Source organism: Delphinus delphis, chromosome 13 (genome assembly GCF_949987515.2).
Source record: "Delphinus delphis chromosome 13, mDelDel1.2, whole genome shotgun sequence".
Lineage (NCBI taxonomy): Eukaryota > Metazoa > Chordata > Mammalia > Artiodactyla > Delphinidae > Delphinus > Delphinus delphis.
In genome coordinates, this window is record NC_082695.1 from 47,806,494 (window position 1) to 47,828,422 (window position 21,929).

The 21,929-nt window shown below is 35.3% G+C and overlaps 1 protein-coding gene across 1 annotated transcript in view; it reads right to left on the minus strand.

The window, feature by feature from the left end:
- CCDC178 (coiled-coil domain containing 178) overlaps window positions 1–21,929 on the minus strand; it is a 234,081-nt gene that overhangs the window by 103,555 nt on the left and 108,597 nt on the right. Inside the window, exons 13-16 of the mRNA XM_060027775.1 lie at window positions 10,076–10,138; window positions 8,766–8,927; window positions 7,107–7,220; window positions 2,781–2,926 (exon numbers count right to left, since the gene is read on the minus strand). Coding sequence (XP_059883758.1) covers window positions 2,781–2,926; window positions 7,107–7,220; window positions 8,766–8,927; window positions 10,076–10,138 — 485 coding nt within the window. The remainder of the gene's footprint in view (window positions 1–2,780; window positions 2,927–7,106; window positions 7,221–8,765; window positions 8,928–10,075; window positions 10,139–21,929) is intronic.

The following is a 21,929-nucleotide window of genomic DNA, read 5'->3' on the forward strand; positions in this document are numbered from 1 at the left end:
GCCTACCCAGTGTGCCTCTGTTTTGTTGTCATTCCAGAAGAATTCCCCCTCCATGCAGCATATAACTCCAAGGGTACATTCTGATTAGATTAAGCCAACCAGCAAGAGGCTAATTATTCACCACTAAACATATATTAAGACAGTGCAGTAAGATGAAAGGCAAGAGCCAAATTCCATGTAGAAGGGGCTCAATTCACTAAATGTGAACAAGGAGTCCTGTTTTCAAATTTGCTGACAACAGCCATAGTGGAGAGAAAGAAACAAAAAATGAGTACCATGTGCTGAGCTGCTGAATCAACAAACCCTGCAGCCTACCCTACCTAGAGGCCTCCTGTTACATAAGATAATACGTTTCACTATTGTTTAAGCTGGTGTTTGAGTGTGTGTGTGTGTATGTGTGTGTGTGTGTGTTTGTGTGTGCCCTAGCGTGTGTATATGTGCCCTTGTGTATTTTGTCATTTGCAACTAAGTACTTCCAGACACAGAAGTAAAATTATTTTTATGGTGAAATCAGTGGTTATATTAGGAACTATACTAGTAGAAAAAGCATCAAAAAGTGGTTAAAACAATACTGCAAAAATAAATACGCTTTAGAAATAACTTCCAGACTTGATCAGTAACCCAGAATCTAGAATAAGCGGAGCTGCAAAAGCTCAGCAGTCTTATGTTACCCACATTCATTTTCATCTCTACTGGTATGGAAAATTGAATCATTTGCACAGTTAGTTATAAAGGCAGCAGGACTAAAATTTTTGGGGGGCTAAAATGTTAAAGTGCTTTGAATATAATATCTCATTTAATACAACAACCACCCTATTAAAGAATAATTATTTCAGCCATCTAACAGATGAAAAAGCTCAACTTCGGTATTATTAGCTTGTGTAAGCTAATTAGTAAATGACAGAACCAGAATTCAAATCCAGTTCTGACTACCTCTATTTGATTCAGCAGCTCAACACAAAGTACTCATTTTTTTCCTCTCTCTCTACTATGGCCGTTATCAGGAAATTTGAAAACATGACTCTAGCCACAATTTTTAGATGGGTGTCTCTCCTTTTAAATGGAATAAAGTCCTTCCCTTTCATCTGTCTTGCCTCTGTTTTTTCCACTTCATCACTCGTACTAACAACATCCATAATTCTTATGAGATGTCCTATGTAAGCACTCACTAATATCAACATTGACACTAGGTGAAAGTATCAGTAGATTATTCCTAGTACAGTTAATCTTCAGTAATCTTCCGTTCCAGTCCTAGTTTAGGGAGTCAATATGCACAGTCAAAAGAGCACACACTTTGGAAGAGGACAAACCTAAGCTGGAGTAGCTCTACCACTAATTAGCAGTGCAATCTTAATCATTTAATTTCCCTGAGCCTCTGTTTCTCTGGCATTCATGTGGGAATGTTATGACAGGATTTAAGAATTCACTGTGAGAACTGGATGAGATAGGTGCTTAGACTGCCCACAAAATGCCTGGCACACTAGGAAGTCAATCAATCTTAGCTTTAAATCTTACTTGACACTGTCCATCATCACTGTTAATAGATTTGTAAATGATACACAGTGTCAGCTATTCTTTTTCTCCTCTTCCAGGGCAAAGGCAGAGTTTGGTCAAGTTTAGGGATGGAATTGATTCACTGGGACATGGTGACTGTTCTTGCCTGAAAAGCAATATAGTCTAGGCACAGGATGGAAGAAAATGTAAGAATTGAAATGGTAAGAATCCTGGAAAAAAAAAATTCATCAGCTCCTGAACAAAATATAAGTTTAGTGTAAATTATATAATTTCAGGCTTATCCCTTTGAGTCCCCAAATATTCTTACAGATATTAAACAATATGGATACATATCTTTCAAAGTAATATCAGGTAATATCTTCCCTGATATTCTGTATATGGTATAGTAATTTTCAGGTAAAGCTGTATGATCATTTTGAAAGTAAATTTTGTAATAAACTTAAATAAAAAATAAAATCCTGTTGTAATAGCTAAACAAATCCTTGTTGAGTTCATTGACTTGACTCCATTAAGATACATGGTATTAGATTGTGCATAACTATTTTTCTGACACTTTATCCCTCAAGTGTCATGATTTTGCTAATACTGTATTAGCCTTCTATATTTAAATCAGACCATCATTCCTAAATGTGACCAACGCATATTCCTCCAGTAGTCCTCCAAATCCTGTTCTCAATGTATTATAAAATAGGAAATACTCAATAGGAAGAGTATGTAAGTTCTAAGTGGGGGTCTATGGATACAGTAAGAGTCTTAAAGCATGATTATTCTCAAAGTGAAAGGCCTTTGTCAGGTATGCCCCAGACGAATGAGGGGACTGTATAAGAGGCTTTTGAAGACAATTAATGTGAATAAACTACATGAGGTTTTATAGAATTTCTAAACTCTTACCTCAAAACTGTTATCAAAAAAGGTTGGGTGAAAAAATATATATTATTAACCATGTCATATAAGTGAAAAATGCTGAAATTAGTGGGAGAGGTTATGAATTTCATAATGAATAAAAGTTCTTATGCTTGGAAAAAGAGAAACATTAGCAGTTATTACAATAAGAATAAACCCAGAGGAGCAATGAAAAATGACAGCAATTTATGATTACGTTTTTAAACCAAAATTATCAAATATCACATGTATATTTCATATCAAATGATGATAGAAAATATGGATCATTTGAAGAATAAATTTTAAACATGGAAATTTGATCACACCTCTTTTATAAATGATATATTAAGCATTTAATATTTTGATAAATTTTAAGTACTTACTTTAAACAGTCAAGTGTGTGGTCCAAAACATTCTTTTCCTTTTGTTTTTCTTCTAAGTCTTTATTCAATTGATTTATTTTTGCATGATAAATACTTGTTTTACTTTTAGTGGTCTCTATTTCTTTGAAAGTTATTGAGCATTTATCCTGAAAAAAAAAATTCAGGAATATTTTAAGTGCTAGGATTTTCAAATCCTTGCAATTTAGAAACACAAATACTTTTGGCCATGTGAACAATTAAAAGCAAATAGTAATCTCTTATCAATATAAGTAACAACTTAGGTTTGTGTTCTCTTCTCTTACATCTGATGAGGTTTTCTAAAAGATGGGTTATAACTACCTAGTCTCTCTCCCCGCCCTTCCTCTCCCTCCCTCTCTACCCTGCACTAACTTGTCTCCCCTCCCACACACATACATGCACAACCGAAAGGCATGTCTCTTAAGATGCCAGCATGTGGTCATGGGTTATCAAACATGTACACTAAAGGCAGGCAAGGATATATATTGTTCTGATGTTTAAGAAAAAGGAGTCAATGTTTAATACCAGCACAATTCCCCAAGGCTGGCCAGTCCAATTCCAGATTGGAGATTTGATTTTGTATCAATTTTTGCATGATCCCTTCGTAACTGTTGGTGTTTATGTTGACGGACTGATTCACTGACTGGGTGACTGACTCACTGAAGGTTGTTTTTCCCCACGTCTCGCACTGCTTCTAGCTGGTGCTGCTCTCCCAGTGGATTTCACAGTCTCAATTGCTCCTGTTGCTCCTGTTTTCCTCCAGTTTTCCCCATGTGCTTTCTAATTCTTTCTCTATTCTTACAGATTTCAAGAAGAAAGAATTGGTAATCTTTTATACTTATTTTCCTATAAAAATCTTCTGTTTGTCCAAGATTTGGAAAATTGAGTACTGTATTTGAATTTTCATATCATCCCTTTTCTTTTTTTTTCTGGAACTTCTGGAACTCTTCTACTAATAAATGGGTTTTTTTTGGTTGGTTTGTTTGTTTGGTACCAGAAGGTAGTTGAGATGGCTGACAAGGATTCTTCAGTGGGCCTACTAGGATATTATGTTATTTCTGGGAGAAAATTCAAGCAAACAAAAAGTGTGATAAGGCACAAGTATGGGTAAAAATAAGTAGGAACAAGTCAGAGAGGATGGGCAATTGTGGGTACAGCATGCTATCACGAAACCTGACTTTTCGTTCAGATTCCATAACGCATTCAGTAATACTGTTTAGCTTGGCCCATGACTGAAATGCTTACACACAGTAAAAGATAAAATTATTTGTCTAACTTAGGTTCTTAGAAGGTAGAAATGCTGGTGTAGTGTTGTTTATATACCAGTCAACATAATGAGGACTTAATAAATGCTATTAATGATGTTTGCAAGTTTCTTCAGGATGGGGTTCCATAGCATGACACACAAGGCATTGCCTGTCTCACTAGCTTCATATATTTGCACTCTTATAACTCTGGTCATACCAAAGTGCTTGCAATTCCACAAACACATAGCATTCTCACATGATCTCCTTGCTTTGCAAACACAAGGTCTGTTTCTAAAAAGCCCTTACTTCATTTCTTCAAGTTAAAATTTATATAATAATAATAATAATAATGCTAACAATTATTGAAACCAATAATTTCAATAATTGGAAACCATTTGTTGAATTCAACCATTTGTTGAATGCTTCCAGTGCCAATTACTCTTTTAGTCTTTTTGCGTATATCATCTCTGTTCTCTAAACATCACGGCAAGGCAAATATTCAACCTTCAATTTCTCCATTAGTAATTATCATTCTTAGACATCACCTCCTCTGAAAAATCTTCCTGGATGCCCTTGATTCAGCTGCGTTTCCTCCTTCTTGACTCTTCCCACACCATTACACCATTGTCGTGGCTCTGCTCACAATGTATTAAGGCTGTCTGTTTCCTTGTCTGATCCCCAGCAAGATGATGTGTTTCTTGAGTGAACCAACTTCTTCTTTTACTTCTCCAACTCCAGGAAATTCCAACAATGTTTAAGACATTTTAAGTACTCAGTAGTAATTGGAAAGACATCAATTTGAAGGACAAACAAAAGAAAATGAACCCTTCTTCTCTAACCCTCAAACTCTTAGTAACTTCTCTAATACTGAGCATACACACAAAGTATTCAGCCATGTTTTTCATTGGAATTTATTTATATTTGTTAACCTTTGGAAAATTTTAGTTACTATTTTAGCAAATATTCAGATGTGGATATAAGAACTGTGGTGGCATTCCACTGCAGTCTTGAACACATATGTTTTATCTTTTGTGACACGTTACAAGTAATTTGCCATCAATAACAGCAGTGTGCTGGGTTGTAAGAGCTGGCCTGAATGTTTTGTTCCTGATATTAATGGATTTATTTTTAATGTTTCATAATTAAGTATCATGTTTGCTGGAAAATACTGGTAGACACTATAACACATGTTATTAAGGTATGGATGTTTTCATTATATATCTAGACAGTTAAGAGGTTTCTTAAAATAAATCAGTGGCTTTCAAATTTTATCAAATATTTTAGGCTAACTGTCTTTCACTTGTGTAAATGCAGTGAATTATATTAGTACACTTGTTTATGCTCAATCATCTTCACATTCTTCAAAGGAATCTTATTTTGTAAAGTACAGTATTTTTAGCACATTGTAAAATTCAATTCACTGATATATTTAAGATTTTGTCATCTATGTTCATAAGTGAGATCACCTACAGATTTCTTACTTATGCTAATATTCTTCAGTTATGATTTCAGGGTTATACTTTTATAGAATAAATTTAGAAGCTTTCCATGCTGTCTTATGCTCTCTGCCTGGTTTTGTGGGGAGGCCTATAAAGCATCTGTGCTTGTTCTTGCCGTTACTGGTAGAGTTTAGACCAGTTTTATTGTTATTGATCCATTTTTGTTATTTTTTTCTCTTCACCCAGTTTTCATCATTCGTATTTCAAAAATAAATTATATACTTCATCAAGATTTTAAAACAAATTGCTATGCAATTTCGTATATAATTATGTCTCTTTTAATTTTTATCATGGCACGTTCTTTTTGCCTTTCATAGATATGCCAAGTATTTTTAGTTCTTCTTACCAAAATAATTTATTGGTAATACCAAATTATAATGTTGGCCCAGTCCATAAATTTTGCTTTATAGTTTATCATCAGTCACTTGTAATAAATGGTAATTTGTAATTTTAAATATTCCTTAACCCAGAAGTAAATAAAGAAAATGTGATTTAAAAAACATTTCCAGTGGTCTACATATTTTTTCTTTCTGCTATATTTTTTGTTATTGAGTTCTGATTTTACTTCACTGAGGTCAATAAAAGTAACCTGTATGATTTGACCAGTATAATGTAATGGTCAGGAGCAGAGCTTCTAGTGACAGATACATTGAATTAACAAGCTGGGTGAAACTGAACAAGTTAATTAAAAAACAATGCATCAGATTCTTCAACTGTAGAATGCAGATAATAATAGTACACTCTTCATAGGGTTATCATGAAGATGAAATTAGTTAATAGGTCTGAGCACTTAGAACAATGCCTGACATATAAAAACATGCAAAATATTAGTATCTGTTATTATTATACATATTATTTTCCTTGGTAATTTAAAAAAATATTTCTTTTGTGGCCCTGTACAGGGTCAACTTTATTTAAAGGATATGATTACACCTCCATCTCATGGCCCACAAGCTGTCCACTAAGAAATCATATTGGTGTTACCTTTAAAATATATCCAGAGGATAGCAAGTTAAAGAAAATGGACTATCTCTACTTTCCCATATCCAATGATTCTCTAAAGTTAGAATGTTAGATGTGAGGATTTTAAGGGAGTAAATATTTCTAAGTTGGAAAAAGCCCTGAAGTCCTTTGATAAATAGCCATTTGTTCATGCCGCCTACATACCAGCTTGAGGGTAACATTTAGATGTCAGATATTAACAAATGTTTCAATCTGTACATTGGTCTCATCTTCAGAATCATGGTACTATCTCAGACACTACAAATCCCTATCTCTACTTTGTAGGAAAGGTAACAGGAGGATACACTATACCAGTGGGAAAGACACTGTAAGAGAGAAAAAGAAGACACAGAGACTGTGTGTGTGTGTGTGTGTGTGTGTGTGTGTGTGCGCGCGCGCACGTGCACACGCGCCCATGTGCATGCATGCATGCAGAATCAACTTAGTGCTACCAATTAGAAATGAGAGACATCCACCTAAAATTAAATTTGCTGGCATAGTTTTCATTGAGATGAAAAGGTTGTAAATTCAAAATTATTTTTTGACATTAAATTTCTTACCTCAGTTTTCATTAATGCATCCCGGGTTTTCTTCCCCTTTCTTTGTAATTTTTTCTTTGTTTTCTCTACATTTCTTTTAACATATTCTTTCCTCTCAATTATTTCACCTAGTAACTATAGGACATTTAGAAATTAAGATGTGCAACATTTACCATCCAATTATCTTGGTTTAGACCAGATAGTTCCCAAGCAACTATTTTAATAACAACAACATATATTTTGGTATAAAAGGAAAGGAATTCACCACACATGAATTACAAAAACATACTAGGATATCCATAATCCCAATATTCAATTTGAATTACCCAAGAAAATAAAAGTCTAATCAATTTTAACTAACAAAAACTAATAAATTTTCCTCACAATATTTAAAATATTTTAACCAAAATTAAAACTCCAAATTTTCAGCAATCATTATAGAAAGTGTATGAAAACTTACTCTTTCAAGGAGTTTATGTTAAATTAATAGTTCTTATGATTTATACACTATTAAAGAATAATAAAACAAAAATGATTACTGCACTACAAGAAGGTATAAAACAATGGCTATTATAAAATAGGAAAAGATAGAAGTTATTAATCTTTTCTGGAATTCATTATCATACTCAGATGATTACACCAAGGCTTTGATGCAATTAATAAACTCCTATCATTAATGTAAGGAGGAGCCATTATTAAAATCATTTATATCACTAGGTGTTAGTACTGGTTATATATTCATTACACGAGCTCTAGGATAAGCATTTACAAGCCCCGAGAAGTACACTCAGAATTTGCTGTTTCCATGGTTTATGGCATTGTACAAGTGGCTTCATGCAGGTAGGCCCAAATTTTCTCATGTCTATGTTACAGATAAACTCTCTCTTGCCTACTTCAGAGAGATGCTTTGAAGACCAAAATAAACATTCGTAATAGGAAAACTTTGAAAATCACAAAGTTTTTAAAATAATGAAATTTTAAAAATTATTAAAGACTAAGAATATAAAGTTACATCATCATTTGCAAAGAAAAAAAAAAAAACCCTGTTGCCAAAATGGCCCAAATGAATATACGTACATCCTCCCTGCAGCCAAGGACAAGAATGTATAATTCCTACCACACCTTCTAATTCTCCAAAAGACTAATGATATGATGTATGCATATTTTTCTTTGGGAAGGGCTAGTAATATCAGTTACTGCCATAAACTTGTTGTTTTGAAAATATTTTATTAACATTTCCTTTATTTTTCATCCTAGCTGTCTTAACTTCATTTACATACATCAAAAATTTACCACGAAAATGTCAAGATGCATTATATTCTATATTTGAGCAAACGTAGCTTTGGAATTTTATTAACAAGCAGTGAAGACTTTGAATTAAATTTACTACAGTGGGTAATCATACCAGATAAATCACTACTCACCCATTTGAAAACTGCTTTTCCTAAGTACTTTCTAAGATAAAGTGTCGAGTTCTAGGTAATAGCGTTAATAACCTTGCTATATAATTCCACTGTAGATCAGTTGTGTGGTCATAAAATAGTTACTTATTTTGTCCATGCTTTTGTGTCTTCCTATGTGAAATCATAATTTTCCAAATGATAATGTAAAATCGCATAGATGATTTATTGACCTGAATATTCCTGCAAATTAGTTTCTGGATTAATTATAAATGCTTACATCAGAATGTTCTTCGTGGCAAGTTCTGAGTTTTACAGCTTCTTCTTCTAGTTTAAGCAGTGGTATCTTCGTTTTTGCCAGTGCTAAGGCATATATTGCTTTCTTTCTCGTAAGATCCTGCTTCTCAAGTGCCTGCTCTTCTTGAAGGGAAAAGAGTCTTTTCTGCCAGCAAAGATTTTTAAAATGATTCATTGTTATTAATTACCTAAACATTTATTGAGACTCTATCCTGTGCTGGTCAGTAATGTCTAAAAATGAAAACAATAAATGCCACCATAAAAAAGCAATAGGTACGAATATAGCATATTTAAAAAGAACAGAGGTAATATTACAAAAAATGAGAGGAAAAAATTTAATAGACAATAAAAATCAGATATCCTTAAGTACTGGAGGATAATAAGGTTAGATGGCACGTTAATGACAAATATTGAAATATATGTAATTCCTGCATTCTAAGACCAAATAAAACTAATAAACAAGAAGTTAATAACAAACTATTAAGCAAAAAGGATTGGAAGATTATGGAATTATTGGGCTTATCTACAGAGAGAAATAAATTAGGGAATTTGGCATTTTCAAGCATATAGAATTAGAGAGACACTGCTTTTATATGTTTGAAAATATCAAATTTCCCAATAGAAAAAAATCACAAAATTTGTGTTTGCCTCAAAAAGGAACAGAGGTGCAGATAATCTCAAATAATTTTTAAAATTAACACTGTCTTAGACTGTTTTGCCTCTTGATTTTATTCTTTTTATAGTAATGGTTTCAAATATTTATGTATTTCTGAAGGGGAGGCAGTCTATAAACATGCCAGTGTTCAGAACACCCAATCTAGGTCCCAAAGGATATGCAGGTGGTAGATAAAGATTTTTTAAAAAGTAAAATTGATTTTGCTAGTTATAATGCTTTAGTTTCAAAATCTTTATATAGAAATATCATAGCATGTTTTCTTTTCAGTCTTAAATAAAAGAGTCCAATTGAAAGACATTAAAAGTAAAGAAAACATGACATCATCACAAAGCAAACTAAAGAGACACTTACGAATAAGATCCCACTGCCCTTTTACTAGGCTGGCAGAAATTCCCATTAAACCACAAAATAAGATATGTATATGAGAGGTCAGTTTCTTTATGCATGATCAGACACTGCTAGTCGTACACAGAGGGCAACTGTCATCAACTAAGGAGAGAAAACTGCTGGCTTGCAAACCAAGTAGTGAAAAGATGCCTCATTACAGGCAAATTTAAAATGCTACGTAAAATGAAAATTAAAGGAAGAATAAAATATTGAAACCAAATTGGGATTACCTGAATCATCATTCCATTAGCCACTTCACTTCGAGTGAGTTTTTTCAAGAATTCTTCTCTGCTCTATATATTATCAAATTTTTTAAAAAGGAGGTTTTATTTATAGAATATCAAAAAACATTTTAAAACAACTGCTAACATAAAATGCATTTTACTTAGGTTAAAACGAAGAGTAAACTGCTCATTACAAATTGAGTGTTATAATTTTTTATAAATAAACCTGATGTTATCTGAGGCAAAATTAGTAAGTGCTACAAGACCAGGAAATAGAATACAGAATTTCCGTTCAATTTAGTTTGTATTTTATAATCCTGAACTGAAATACCGAAGTAGGAAAATAAAACAGGAAAAACTAGATAGTCTTCAATCCCTCTTTTAAAAAACTGTTTGTTTTTAATACTATTTTCCAGAATGAACATATTCAATTTTGAAGGCAAGGTAAATTCAAGTTTAAAGTTTGCAAAATATGATCAGATTCTAGCCATTTGGCTAGAAAAATTTTTTTTCCTTTCTTATTTAAAAAAAATCATTTCTTGAAAGTTAGTGGGCAAAAAATATGTGGAAAAATCTTCTCTTTTGCTACTTGGATAGAGAGTCTTAAATTCTTCATAGTTGTACTTTATATCATCACAAAACCAGATTTGGAAATAACTCAAAAATTTCCTTCTGCTTTTAGAATTACATCTTGGAACCTCTTAGTGAGGGAGGAGCTGTCTTGGATTTAAGCTGTCCTCCATATTCAAAAGAGATGTATAGCTTTGTAAAGAAGAACAGTGGAGGTTGAGAAATGTCTCTAAAATTCCTACTTCATTACTGAACCCCTCATCATATCACAGAGTCTACACAGACATTATAAAGAAACAAGTCAGTAAGTCTCTCCTACAGCCCTTCCTTTTCTTAGTATAGCAACCCATCAAAATTACACTCTCCTAAATTAAAAAAAGTTACTCTCCTAAAGTAAAAAAAGTAACTTCAAAGAAGGAAAGAGGAGATAAAGAAACTATTATCTTTAAATATTACTTCACCTAAGGACATACCTAAACCTAAAACCAATTTATACAATGATGTATTTTGATAATTTAAAAGAAATTAGTTGCCTTTTAAAAAAAAATAGATTTTTAAAGGAGTATAATTGCTTCACAATACTGTGTTAGTTTCCATTGTACAAAAAAGTGAATCAGCCATATGCATACATATACCCCCATGTCCCCCCCCCCCCACCTTCCCTATCCCATCCATCTAGGTGGTCACAAAGCACCGAGCTGATCTCCCTGTGCTATGCTGCTGCTTCCCACTAGATAACTATTCTACATTTGGTAGTGAATATATGTCGATGCTACTTTCACTTCACCCCAGCTTCCCCCTCCCATCCTGTGTCCTCAAGTCCATTCTCTAGGTCTATGTCTTTATTCCTGCCCTGGCACTAGGTTCATCAGTACCAATTTTTTTTTCTTAGATTCCATATATATGTGTTAGAATATGGTATTTGTTTTTCTCTTTCTGACTTACTTCATTCTGTATGACAGACTCTAGGTCCATCCACCTCACTATAAATAACTCAATTTTGCTTTTTATGGCTGAGTAATATTCCACTGCATATATGTGCCACATCTCCTTTATTCATTCATCTGTCAATGGTCATTTAGGTTGCTTCCATGTCCTGGCTATTGTAAATAGTGCTGCAATGAACATTGGGGTACATGTCTCTTTTTGAATTATGGTTTTCTCAGGGTATATAGGCCCAGTAGTAGCATTGCTGGGTCATATGGTAGTTCTATTTGTAGTTTCTTAAGAAACCTGCATACTGTTCTCCATAGTGGTTGTATCAATTTACATTCCCACCAAAAATGCAAGAGGGTTCCCTGTTCTCCACACCCTCTCCAGCATTTATTGTTTCTAGATTTTTTGATGATGCCCATTCTGACCGGTGTGAGGTGATACCTCATTGCAGCTTTGATTTGTATTTCTCTAATAATTAGTGATGTTGAGCAGCTTTTCATGTGCCTCTTGGCCATCTGTATGTCTTCTTTGGTGAAATGTCTACTTAGGTCTTCTGCTCATTTTTTAATTGGCTTGTTTGTTTTTGTGATATTGAGCTGCACGAGCTGTTTGTATATTTTGGAGATTAATCCTTTGTCTGTTGCTTCATTTGCAAATATTTTCTCCCATTCTGAAGGTTGTCTTTTCATCTTGTTTATGGTTTCCTTTGCTGTGCAAAAGCTTTGAAGTTTCATTAGGTCCCATTTGTTTATTTTTGTTTTTATTTCCATTACTCTAGGAGGCGGGTCAAAAAAGATCTTGCTGTGGTTTATGTCAGAGTGTTTTTCCTATGTTTCCCTCTAAGAGTTTTATAGTGTCTGGCCTTACATTTAGGTCTTTAATCCATTTTAAGTTTATTTCTGTGTATGGTGTTAGGTAGTGTTCTAATTTCATTCTTTTATATGTAGCTGTCCAGTTTTCCAAGCACCACTTATTGAAGAGGCTGTCTTTTCTCCATTGTATGTTCTTGCTTCATTTGTCGTAAATTAGGTGACCATATGTGCGTGGGTTTATCTCTGGGCTTTCTATCCTGTTCCATTGATGTATATTTCTGTTTTTGTGCCAGTACCACACTGTGTTGATTACTGTAGCTTTGTAGTATACTTTGAAGTCTGGGAGCCTGTTTCCTCCAGCTCCATTTTTCTTTCTCAAGATTGCTTTGGCTATTCGGGGTTTTTTGTGTTTCCATATGAATTGTAAAATTTTTTGTTCTAATTCTGTGATGAATGCCATTGGTAGATGAATAGGGACTGCACTGAATCTGTAGATTGCTTTGGTAGTTGCCTCTTCTAACATGACAACAGATACAGTGGTTTTATCAAATAAACATGTAATAATGGAGCCAAATTAAAAATGCCTCTACAGACTGGAAAAAAATACACTGTATTCCAGAATAGAGTGTTACATTTGAACTTTGTCTGAAAGTAACTGAAAAATGTGTGTGTGTGTGTGTTTGTGTGTGTGTGTGTGTGTTAAGGAGATGAGTTGGGAAATAGTAAGGCATGAAGATGAAATGATAAACTATCAGCTTATACATAATCTTTAAAGCCATAGTAAGAAAATTAATGAAGAATGTTAAGCAAGGTGTCTGTTGCAAAAAGGTCACTCTGATTGCAATGGGGATTAGTTTGTGTTTCCTTAAAATTCATTCATTCATCCTTTGAAGTTTTGTTTTTATAATTGTCAGTAAGAGAGAAATCTATTGTTTAAGTGAATTCAAGTCCTTGAACTTATATAAATTAACATCGTTCAAGAAGAACTTGTGAATATAAGGCCAATAAAAACTGTAGGCAGTATATGAGACATTATAATAAAATAGACCAGAAGTCCAAAGGTGCAAGAGTAAAACAATTGCATTTCTTTGAAAAGAAGGGAAAGAGTCCCTTGAAATTTTGAAACCTGTATTTCTACACAAAACCAACTCAACCTATTACCAGTGGACAAATCTGCACTCTCCATCAGAAAAACATCTGGAGTTTCAATCTTTCCTCTCAGGGAACTCTTTCAAGCTCTGTTTTCTGCCATGCCCCAAACCTCTGTGACTCAGAGAGCAAGGTCAAATGACTGGTCACCAAAACGGAAAAATAGCTGTTACTTACTGCTTGGGCTGCCAATTTCAACTTCCACCAGCCACAGGGAGCATTTCCAGCCAGATGCTCAAGGCCTTCCCTCAGGACTATCGCCTCCCTCCCACTTCCTGGAAGTCTGATTGGTGCACTGGCAAGATGCTGGGAAGTTTGCCAGTTCCTAGGAGAACTACTGACTTACCATGACCTTCAAAACATCCTAGAACACGCCAAAGAGTGATATAAGGTGATCTCTGATGGTCACAAGTCTCAGGCCACACAGTGAAATATCTGAGCGAGGTGACTTATTTGTCTTCCTGTTCTGTTGTCACAGGCAGCATTCTCTGTAAAGCTGACTCTGAGGTGGGGTTTGGTATGCAGGATTCTTATTAAGGAGTGCACCTGGAATCAACTCCTATTGGACTGGAGCGGGGAACAGTGGGAAGACAGGGAGAAGATCAAGGACTGGGCAGAAACATAGGCTGAGCTGCAAAGCAGCCCAACAACAACCTCAGTCAGCTCCATGGGGAGTCCTGGAGCAAGAAGGGGCCTTCAGCTTTGCCCCAAGTCAGACCAAGGTGGCAAGGCTACTCCTCTATTTATCAGTCGTTGGTAATGAGCTGTCCCAGGAAGGGGAATGACCTTAAGCAAAGTGACTTAACTGATTCCTGAAGTAGAATCTGGGCAGTTATGTCCACTAAACAATACATATATACGTCATGAATCCCCTTGATAGAACTACTATTAGTGCTACTAAGACTTATGACTAAAGTATTATACCTGCCTACTATGTAGAGTTACCTTGTTTCAACTTCATAATGAAATCCATGAAATCGCTATTATTGTCCCCTTTTGCAAATGGGAAAACTGGGACAGATTATATAAATTGCCAAAAAGCAAAAAGCTAGCACACATTGGAAGCAGGATGCTAATCCACACTGAGAGCCCAGGGACTTTATCTCATTGACTTAGGATCTCAGTGACACCTGGATACCTAGGACCCGTCAACATGAGTGGAATATTTAGTGTAGAGCCTTCTGACTCTCATGTCCTTGCAAAGTCTGCCTTTCCATGAGACTTTCCAGGCAACAGGATCGTTAGATTCTGTAACTCAGCCGCCTATTCCACAGAGAGAGGAATGGAACAGAGACTTTGTGTTCAAGAGGTGCCAATCTGCCAGTGATGCCATAGCTGGTTCTCAAACAGAATCTGCTAAGAAGGTTATGAACACTGGGGATATGTTGCTTTTTTAATTCTGCAACTCTATGACATAAATCACAGCAAGATCCTTTTTGAACCATCTCCTAGAGAAATGGAAATAAAATCAAAAATAAATAAATGGGATCTAATGAAACTTAAAAGCTTTTGCACAGCAAAGGAAACCATAAACAAGATGAAAAGACAACCCTCAGAATGGGAGAAAATATTTGCAAATGAAGCAACAGACAAAGGATAAATCTCCAAAATTTACAAGCAGTTCATGCAGCTCAATAACAAAAAACAAACAACCCAATCCAAAAATGGGCAGAAGACCTAAATAGACATTTCTCCAAAGAAGATATACAGATTGCCAACAAACACATGAAAGAATGGTCAACATCATTAAACATTAGAGAAATGCAAATCGAAACTACAATGAGATATCATCTCACACCGGTCAGAATGGCCATCATCAAAAAAATCTACAAACAATAAATGCTGGAGAGGGTATGGAGAAAAGGGAACCCTCTTGCAGTGCTGGTGGGAGTGTGAATTGGTGCAGCCACTATGGAGAACAGTATGGAGGTTCCTTAAAAAACTACAAATAGAACTACCATATGACCCAGCAATCCCACTACTGGGCATATACCCTGAGAAAACCATAATTCAAAAAGAGTCATGTACCAAAATGTTCATTGCAGCTCTATTTACAATAGCCAGGACATGGAAGCAACGTAAGTGTCCATCATCAGATGAATGGATAAAGAAGATGTGGCACATATATACAATGGAATATTACTCAGCCATAAAAAGAAACGAAATTGTTATTTGTAGTAAGGTGGATGGACCTAGAGTCTGTCATAGAGAGTGAAGTAAGTCAGAAAGAGAAAGATAAATACCGTATGCTAACACATATATATGAAATCTAAGAAAAAAAAATGTCATGAAGAACCTAGGGGTAAAACGGGAACAAAGACACAGACCTACTAGAGAATGGACTTGACGATATGGGGAGGGGGAAGGGTAAGCTGTGACAGAGTGAGAGAGTGGCATGGACATATATACACTACCAAACGTAAAATAGCTAGCTAGTGGGAAGCAGCCACAAAGCGCAGGAGGATCAGCTAGGTGGTTTGTGACCGCCTGGAGGGGTCGGATAGGGTGGGTGGGAGGGAGGGAGACGCAAGAGGGAAGAGACATGCGAACATATGTATATGTATAACTGATTCACTTTGTTATAAAGCAGAAACTAACACACCATTGTAAAGCAATTATACTACAATAAAGATGTTAAAAAAAAATAATAACTACCATACGACCCAGCAATCCCACTACTGGGCATATACCCTGAGAAAACCATAATTCAAAAAGAGTCATGTACCACAATGTTCATCGCAGCTCTATTTACAATAGCCATGACATGGAAGCAACCTAAGTGTCCATCAACAGATGAATGGATAAAGAAGAAGTGGCACATATATACAATGGAATATTACTCAGCCATAAAAAGAAACGAAACTGAGTTATTTGTAGTGACGTGGATGGACATAGAGTCTGTCATACAGAGTGAAGTAAGTCAGAAAGAGAAAAATAAATACCGTATGCTAACACATATATATGGAATCTAAGAAAAAAAATGGTTATGAAGAACCTAGGGGCAGGACAGGAATAAAGACGCAGACGTAGATGACATGAGGAGGGGGAAGGGTAAGCTGGGACAAAGTGAGAGAGTGGCATGGACATATACACACTACCAAATGTAAAATAGATAGCTAGCGGTAACCGCTGCATAGCACAGGGAGATCAGCTTGGTACTTTGTGACCACCTAGAGGCGTGGAATACGGAGGGTGGGAGGGAGACCCAAGAGGGAGGAGATATGGGGATATATGTATACATATAGCTGACTCACTTTGTTATAAACAGAAACTAACACACCACTGTAAAACAATTATACTCCAATAAAGATGCTAAAAAAGAAAAAAGTGTGGTCTTCTTGGTAAAACACTGATTGCACTATCATTGAAAACGTTCAAAAAGAGAGGCTGGACAATGACAAAGAGCTACAGTAGTTGTAAAAAGATTTCTGGATTTAATCATATAAGTACCACTTTTGAGAATTTGCTGTATCCCAGGCAATTTCCTAGAATGTTTTATATATACAGGCAGCCCTCGTCTTGTAGGATGCCATGCTTACTGAAACTTGTGCATGTGGGGACCATGCAAAATAGGAACATGGCTCAGATATGCACAAGTTTCAGCTAACTTGATGCTGTGCAAAGTGAGAGCTGCCTGTGTGTGTGTGTGTGTGTGTGTGTGTGTGTGCTTGCACATGCACGCATCTGTATGTAAGTGAATCATCATATCCATTTAGTGACCTAGCTACAGTTGTCCACATTCAAAGATGAGAAAACTAAGATCATAGATGTCATGGCACTTGCCCCATGACTAACACTCAACAAGTATCAATACTCAAAATTGCTGATACTACAGCTTGGGCACACTCTTTAGCACTTTGAAGTAAGCCCCCTACTCTACCCTCAGTTTCCAGTACTCTGTCTGGTACACAATATTTGCTGAATGAACAATTTATTGAACAAATGCATTAACAAATAGCAAAAATTGCTAAAATTTCAGGGTTTTTCAAATTCAAAAATATGTTTTTTAGAAATCTTTTTATATGAGAAACTTGCGATTCATTAAAATATCATAATCATATTCTCATTCATAAAGAGCATCTTGAGGAGAGTAAAACAAGGTCTATAGGATGTTTTCCCTGAGACCTAGGGAAATACTTGAGGTGGTAGGAAAGGCAGGGAGATAAGTAACTGAATAAGAACTGCAAGAAGAGTGCCTTTTTCAGGAACACGGCCTGCAGCCCAACCAGTGCCAGGTTTTTCGGTTTTTCAAATTGCCAATGCGTGGTAAAGAGAATGAAAGCCCAGTAACATCACCATTTCACACCTGTTACAATAATGGATTCAACCAAGAATTACCAATGAGTGCTAAGTCCACTGGATGAAGACTTTTTGGAAACAAAGATAGTTGCATATTCTTGCAATATCACTCAGTTGAGTACTTATTAATCATAATAGGGAGATGGATAAACCTGTTGACCACAACTTTAACCAAATAATCAAACTTACTATCACTAGTTATGAGAAAAACTTATACAGTGTGTTTTGTGATATGTCTAATTGATACAATATTATAACTTACGTAACATTCCTGCCAAAAGTGTTTTACCTGAATGTAATCATGAGTAAACAGAAATATAAGTCCACACTGAGAGAAATTCTGCAAAGTAACTGGCCTAGACTCTTTAAAAAATGTCTACGCAATGGAAGACAAATTTAACAAAAATGTAGGGGACACTGTAAAATTAAAGGGGCCTCAAAGTTATAACAGATAAATGCAATACATGGTGCTCGACCACATGTAGCACCCAACTGAATCAGAGAAGTTTGCATGTGGACTATATATTTCTGCCTCAGCTCTAAATCCTTAGCTCAAATTTTTAACTCTAATTTGAGATACCGGAGCTGGATCTAGTAATGTAAACAGTTTTCTTTTGCCAACTGGAGTAAATGAGGCTTTATCAGTAGAGGGCGTGGAGGGGCTTACGAGGCAGCAGCAAGGGGCTTCCCAGCCTTGTTTTGGTTTCGATTGATTTCTCCTTCCACTTGCAGAACTGCTGTCAGCTGGTCTGTGAGGAACCAATAGTGCTCGCCTTCCAGCCAGGTGCTCTACCCAGAAATTCCATTCAAACTCCAGTCAACCTTCACCAAGTTTCTCTGCTTACGGACCATCCACTGAACACTGAACACCCTTTCCTATGAGGCCTTATTCTGCTTTGCAGGAGGCAGCTTCTTCCACAATTGATCCTTATGTGGATACTTTCCTGCATCCCTAAAGGCTGTGGCTGCTCCCTACGTCTGCTATTCCTACATTCTTTAGAGCAGGGGTCTGCAAGCTTTCCCTGTAAAGGGCTAGATAGTAAATAATTTAGACTTTGGGTCTGTAAGGTCTCTGTTTCAACTACTCAATTCTGGTTTTGCAGAAAATAAATAAAAATGTATAAAAAGATCACTTTGAAGAGTTTGAAAGAAGCCGAGGGAAAGGGGGTGACAGCATCTCAAGAGGTTGGGAAGAGCCCACACTGAAAGTCACCTTTGACCTGCTGCCTGGCTTTAGCAGCCAGATACCAGAAGGTGGCAGCAGAGAGCTATTCTAGTGGAAGAGACTCCTGTGCTACAAGAAAGGACAGCTGAAGAGCAAAGCATGGAACAGTCAATGCTATGTGTCCAGAGACCCACGTTTAAAGAGAAAATGGGAGGAGACACTAAACATAAATAGATCTAAGCTCAGAATCACGGATGTAGCATCAGTTTGATTTCCAGTGACAGAAGGGGCACTAAGAAAAAAGCTGTAGAATTCATTACATAAGGCATGAGACCACGAACAGAGAGAAACAGACTTTAAAATTAAGAATTAAAATCATAAAGGAAAATTTGGGATTTGTGCAAATAACTGTGCTGGGCTGAATTAGTGGGGCAGGACAGCTCTGGCTGGGCACTGCCAGGGCAGTTTTTGGTGGTCAGAACCCTAATAGACAATACAGGTGGCAGCCCAACTTGGTAATATCCAAACATAAACACAACGATGCTATTTTATCTTTTTTTTTTAATGAAGGTATATGTGTCTTTTTTTGTAGAAATATTTTTAAATTAAAAAAAAATTAAAGTGAACCCCCAAACCCAGAGATACACATTTTGACTTTTTGGTGTATTCCTTTTTAGGTCCACGGATTAAATATTATCTTTGGTAGAGTCAGCCTAATAAGGTCTTTTTCAGCCACTAAAAAAACAGAACTTCCATTAATTTTTTAAATTCTAAATTAAATGAATTTGCAATTTATCTTTGCACTCATATATTTAACTACTACTCTATTTCCTAGAAATCTGTGTATTTAAATTTTCCCACTAACTATGTATTCATGCTTTCCATAAACATTTATAGAGTACCTACTTTGTTCTAAGCACTGTTAGGTCTAGCGATGCAGCAGTGTACAAAACAGACAATAATTCTTGTCCTCCTGTAGCATACTTTCTGGCAGTTATTATGTAATTAATTATAAACCTTTAAATATGCATCTTTAAAGTTTTTGTCCATCTTTGTTATCTGGTGACTTTAAGTCATATTTTTAGAAATAATGTTGATGAATTATAGATTATGAATGTATTTAAAATTCTTTACTTACACTGATAAATTACTTTCCAGAAAGGTTCTGTCAATACTAATTTACAGTGAGTTGGAAACTCCAGCAGCTTATGAGAGTCGATATATCAATGTCTTTGCCTTTATCAAATATTAGTTTTCATAGATGTAAAATTGGGATAACATACTCTTTTCTACAAAATTACTGTGAGAGTTGAACATAACACATACAAAGGAGTTCACCCAAGGCAGTATTCGCATTAAGCATTCAACAAACAACTATTACTTTCAGTGTGTTTTTCAGAATCTACACATTTATCAGGAGACAGACATGAGTTAAATGTGTCAGTTATTAAAGACTGTCCAAAAAAGTTAAGGTAGCCAGCCTCCTTCTATGAAGTGTTCTTTACGTTGTTTATTCCTAATACTTTTGAAAATATATTATCTGTCAGGCTCCAAGTTAAATGTTTTATATACAATATTATTTATTTATCACACAAAGGTACAACAGAAGTATTGTTACACTCATTTAAGAGATGAGAAACCTAGGCTCAATATGGGTAAGTAATATTCTCAAAATAAATAATTAGCAGAACCAGGATTTAAATTAATGAAACATTTGACTCCAAAACCTATACTTGATCAACAAAATCACATTTCTCTTTGAAAAGGGAGAAAAAAAAAAACAAAATTCACAGATTGAAATGGAAATGCTGAAGAGCTAATTCATCACCTCTTTTCTGCCAAACAAATCTGTAATCCAGTAGAATGGAAATGGAAGTTATGTTTTCATGTAGTTTTTGCACCAAGTCAAATAAAGTTTTTTTCTGTCCTCAAATGTTTGCACCATCAACATGCTTTATTTCTATCATATTTTTCAGGTTTATTTACTCCCTCATACATGTGTCAGGAAAATAAACTTTTCTGATACTTAACTAAGGGGATACCCAGCTGCCATCTGAAGGACTTACATCTTAATATACCTTCACACTACTTCTGTTTTATCTGTGCCTTAATGCTTTTTCCCAGCAAACATGTACCACTAATTGGATGCTCCCAATATTACAGTTAATGGCTTCCTTTCACTCAACTTTGACAAAGTATTCTGCCTCTGAATGTAGTAGGGAAGAATCTTAGTAAACTAAAATCAAATGGAACAAACGTAAAAGAGTACAAGATCTAAGTTGTAAATATGTTTCATAGAAAGGGCTAAAGAAGAGTGATTATGCTAGCAATTAAAAGCATAAATGACTCTGAGCTTCTAGGCTGCTTAAACCAGAGGGAAACATGAAACTTTGGAGAATGCCTAATTATTAATAAGAGAAGGAATACAATTTTATCAAGAAAAGTTTTCTCTTAGTTCTGAAATCTAAAGTAAACTAGGTGCATAGATTTTTGACCATCTTGAGCAGTATGACCATATCTCTCATTAGTATGAAAAAACAAGCAGCAATGGTCAATTTTGACCATTACTTTTACCAACCTTTGTTAAAGGCCAAGGATGTAATATCAGCTCATAACTCAATAAAGGCTATTGCACATGGGTCAAAAGTAATATCCTCTAGATTTGACTAGGAAGCATAAATTCTCAAGAATCAAAATGAATAAATTATCAGAATGTCCATTTTATAACCATTTTAAAAATACCACCAGTTTCACCTGGAATTGTGATAGAAGTTGCATAGTGCACAAATCAAATTGTGGCTTATTAAGGTTGTTTTGTTCTGTCCATTGAACAAGATGGACTTGCTCTAAAGAGGCCTGGAGTGGCAGAAATTATGCTCTTCAAGAAAGCTTTTTAGAAGGTTTTGATTTTTACTTTGCTCAAATAAAG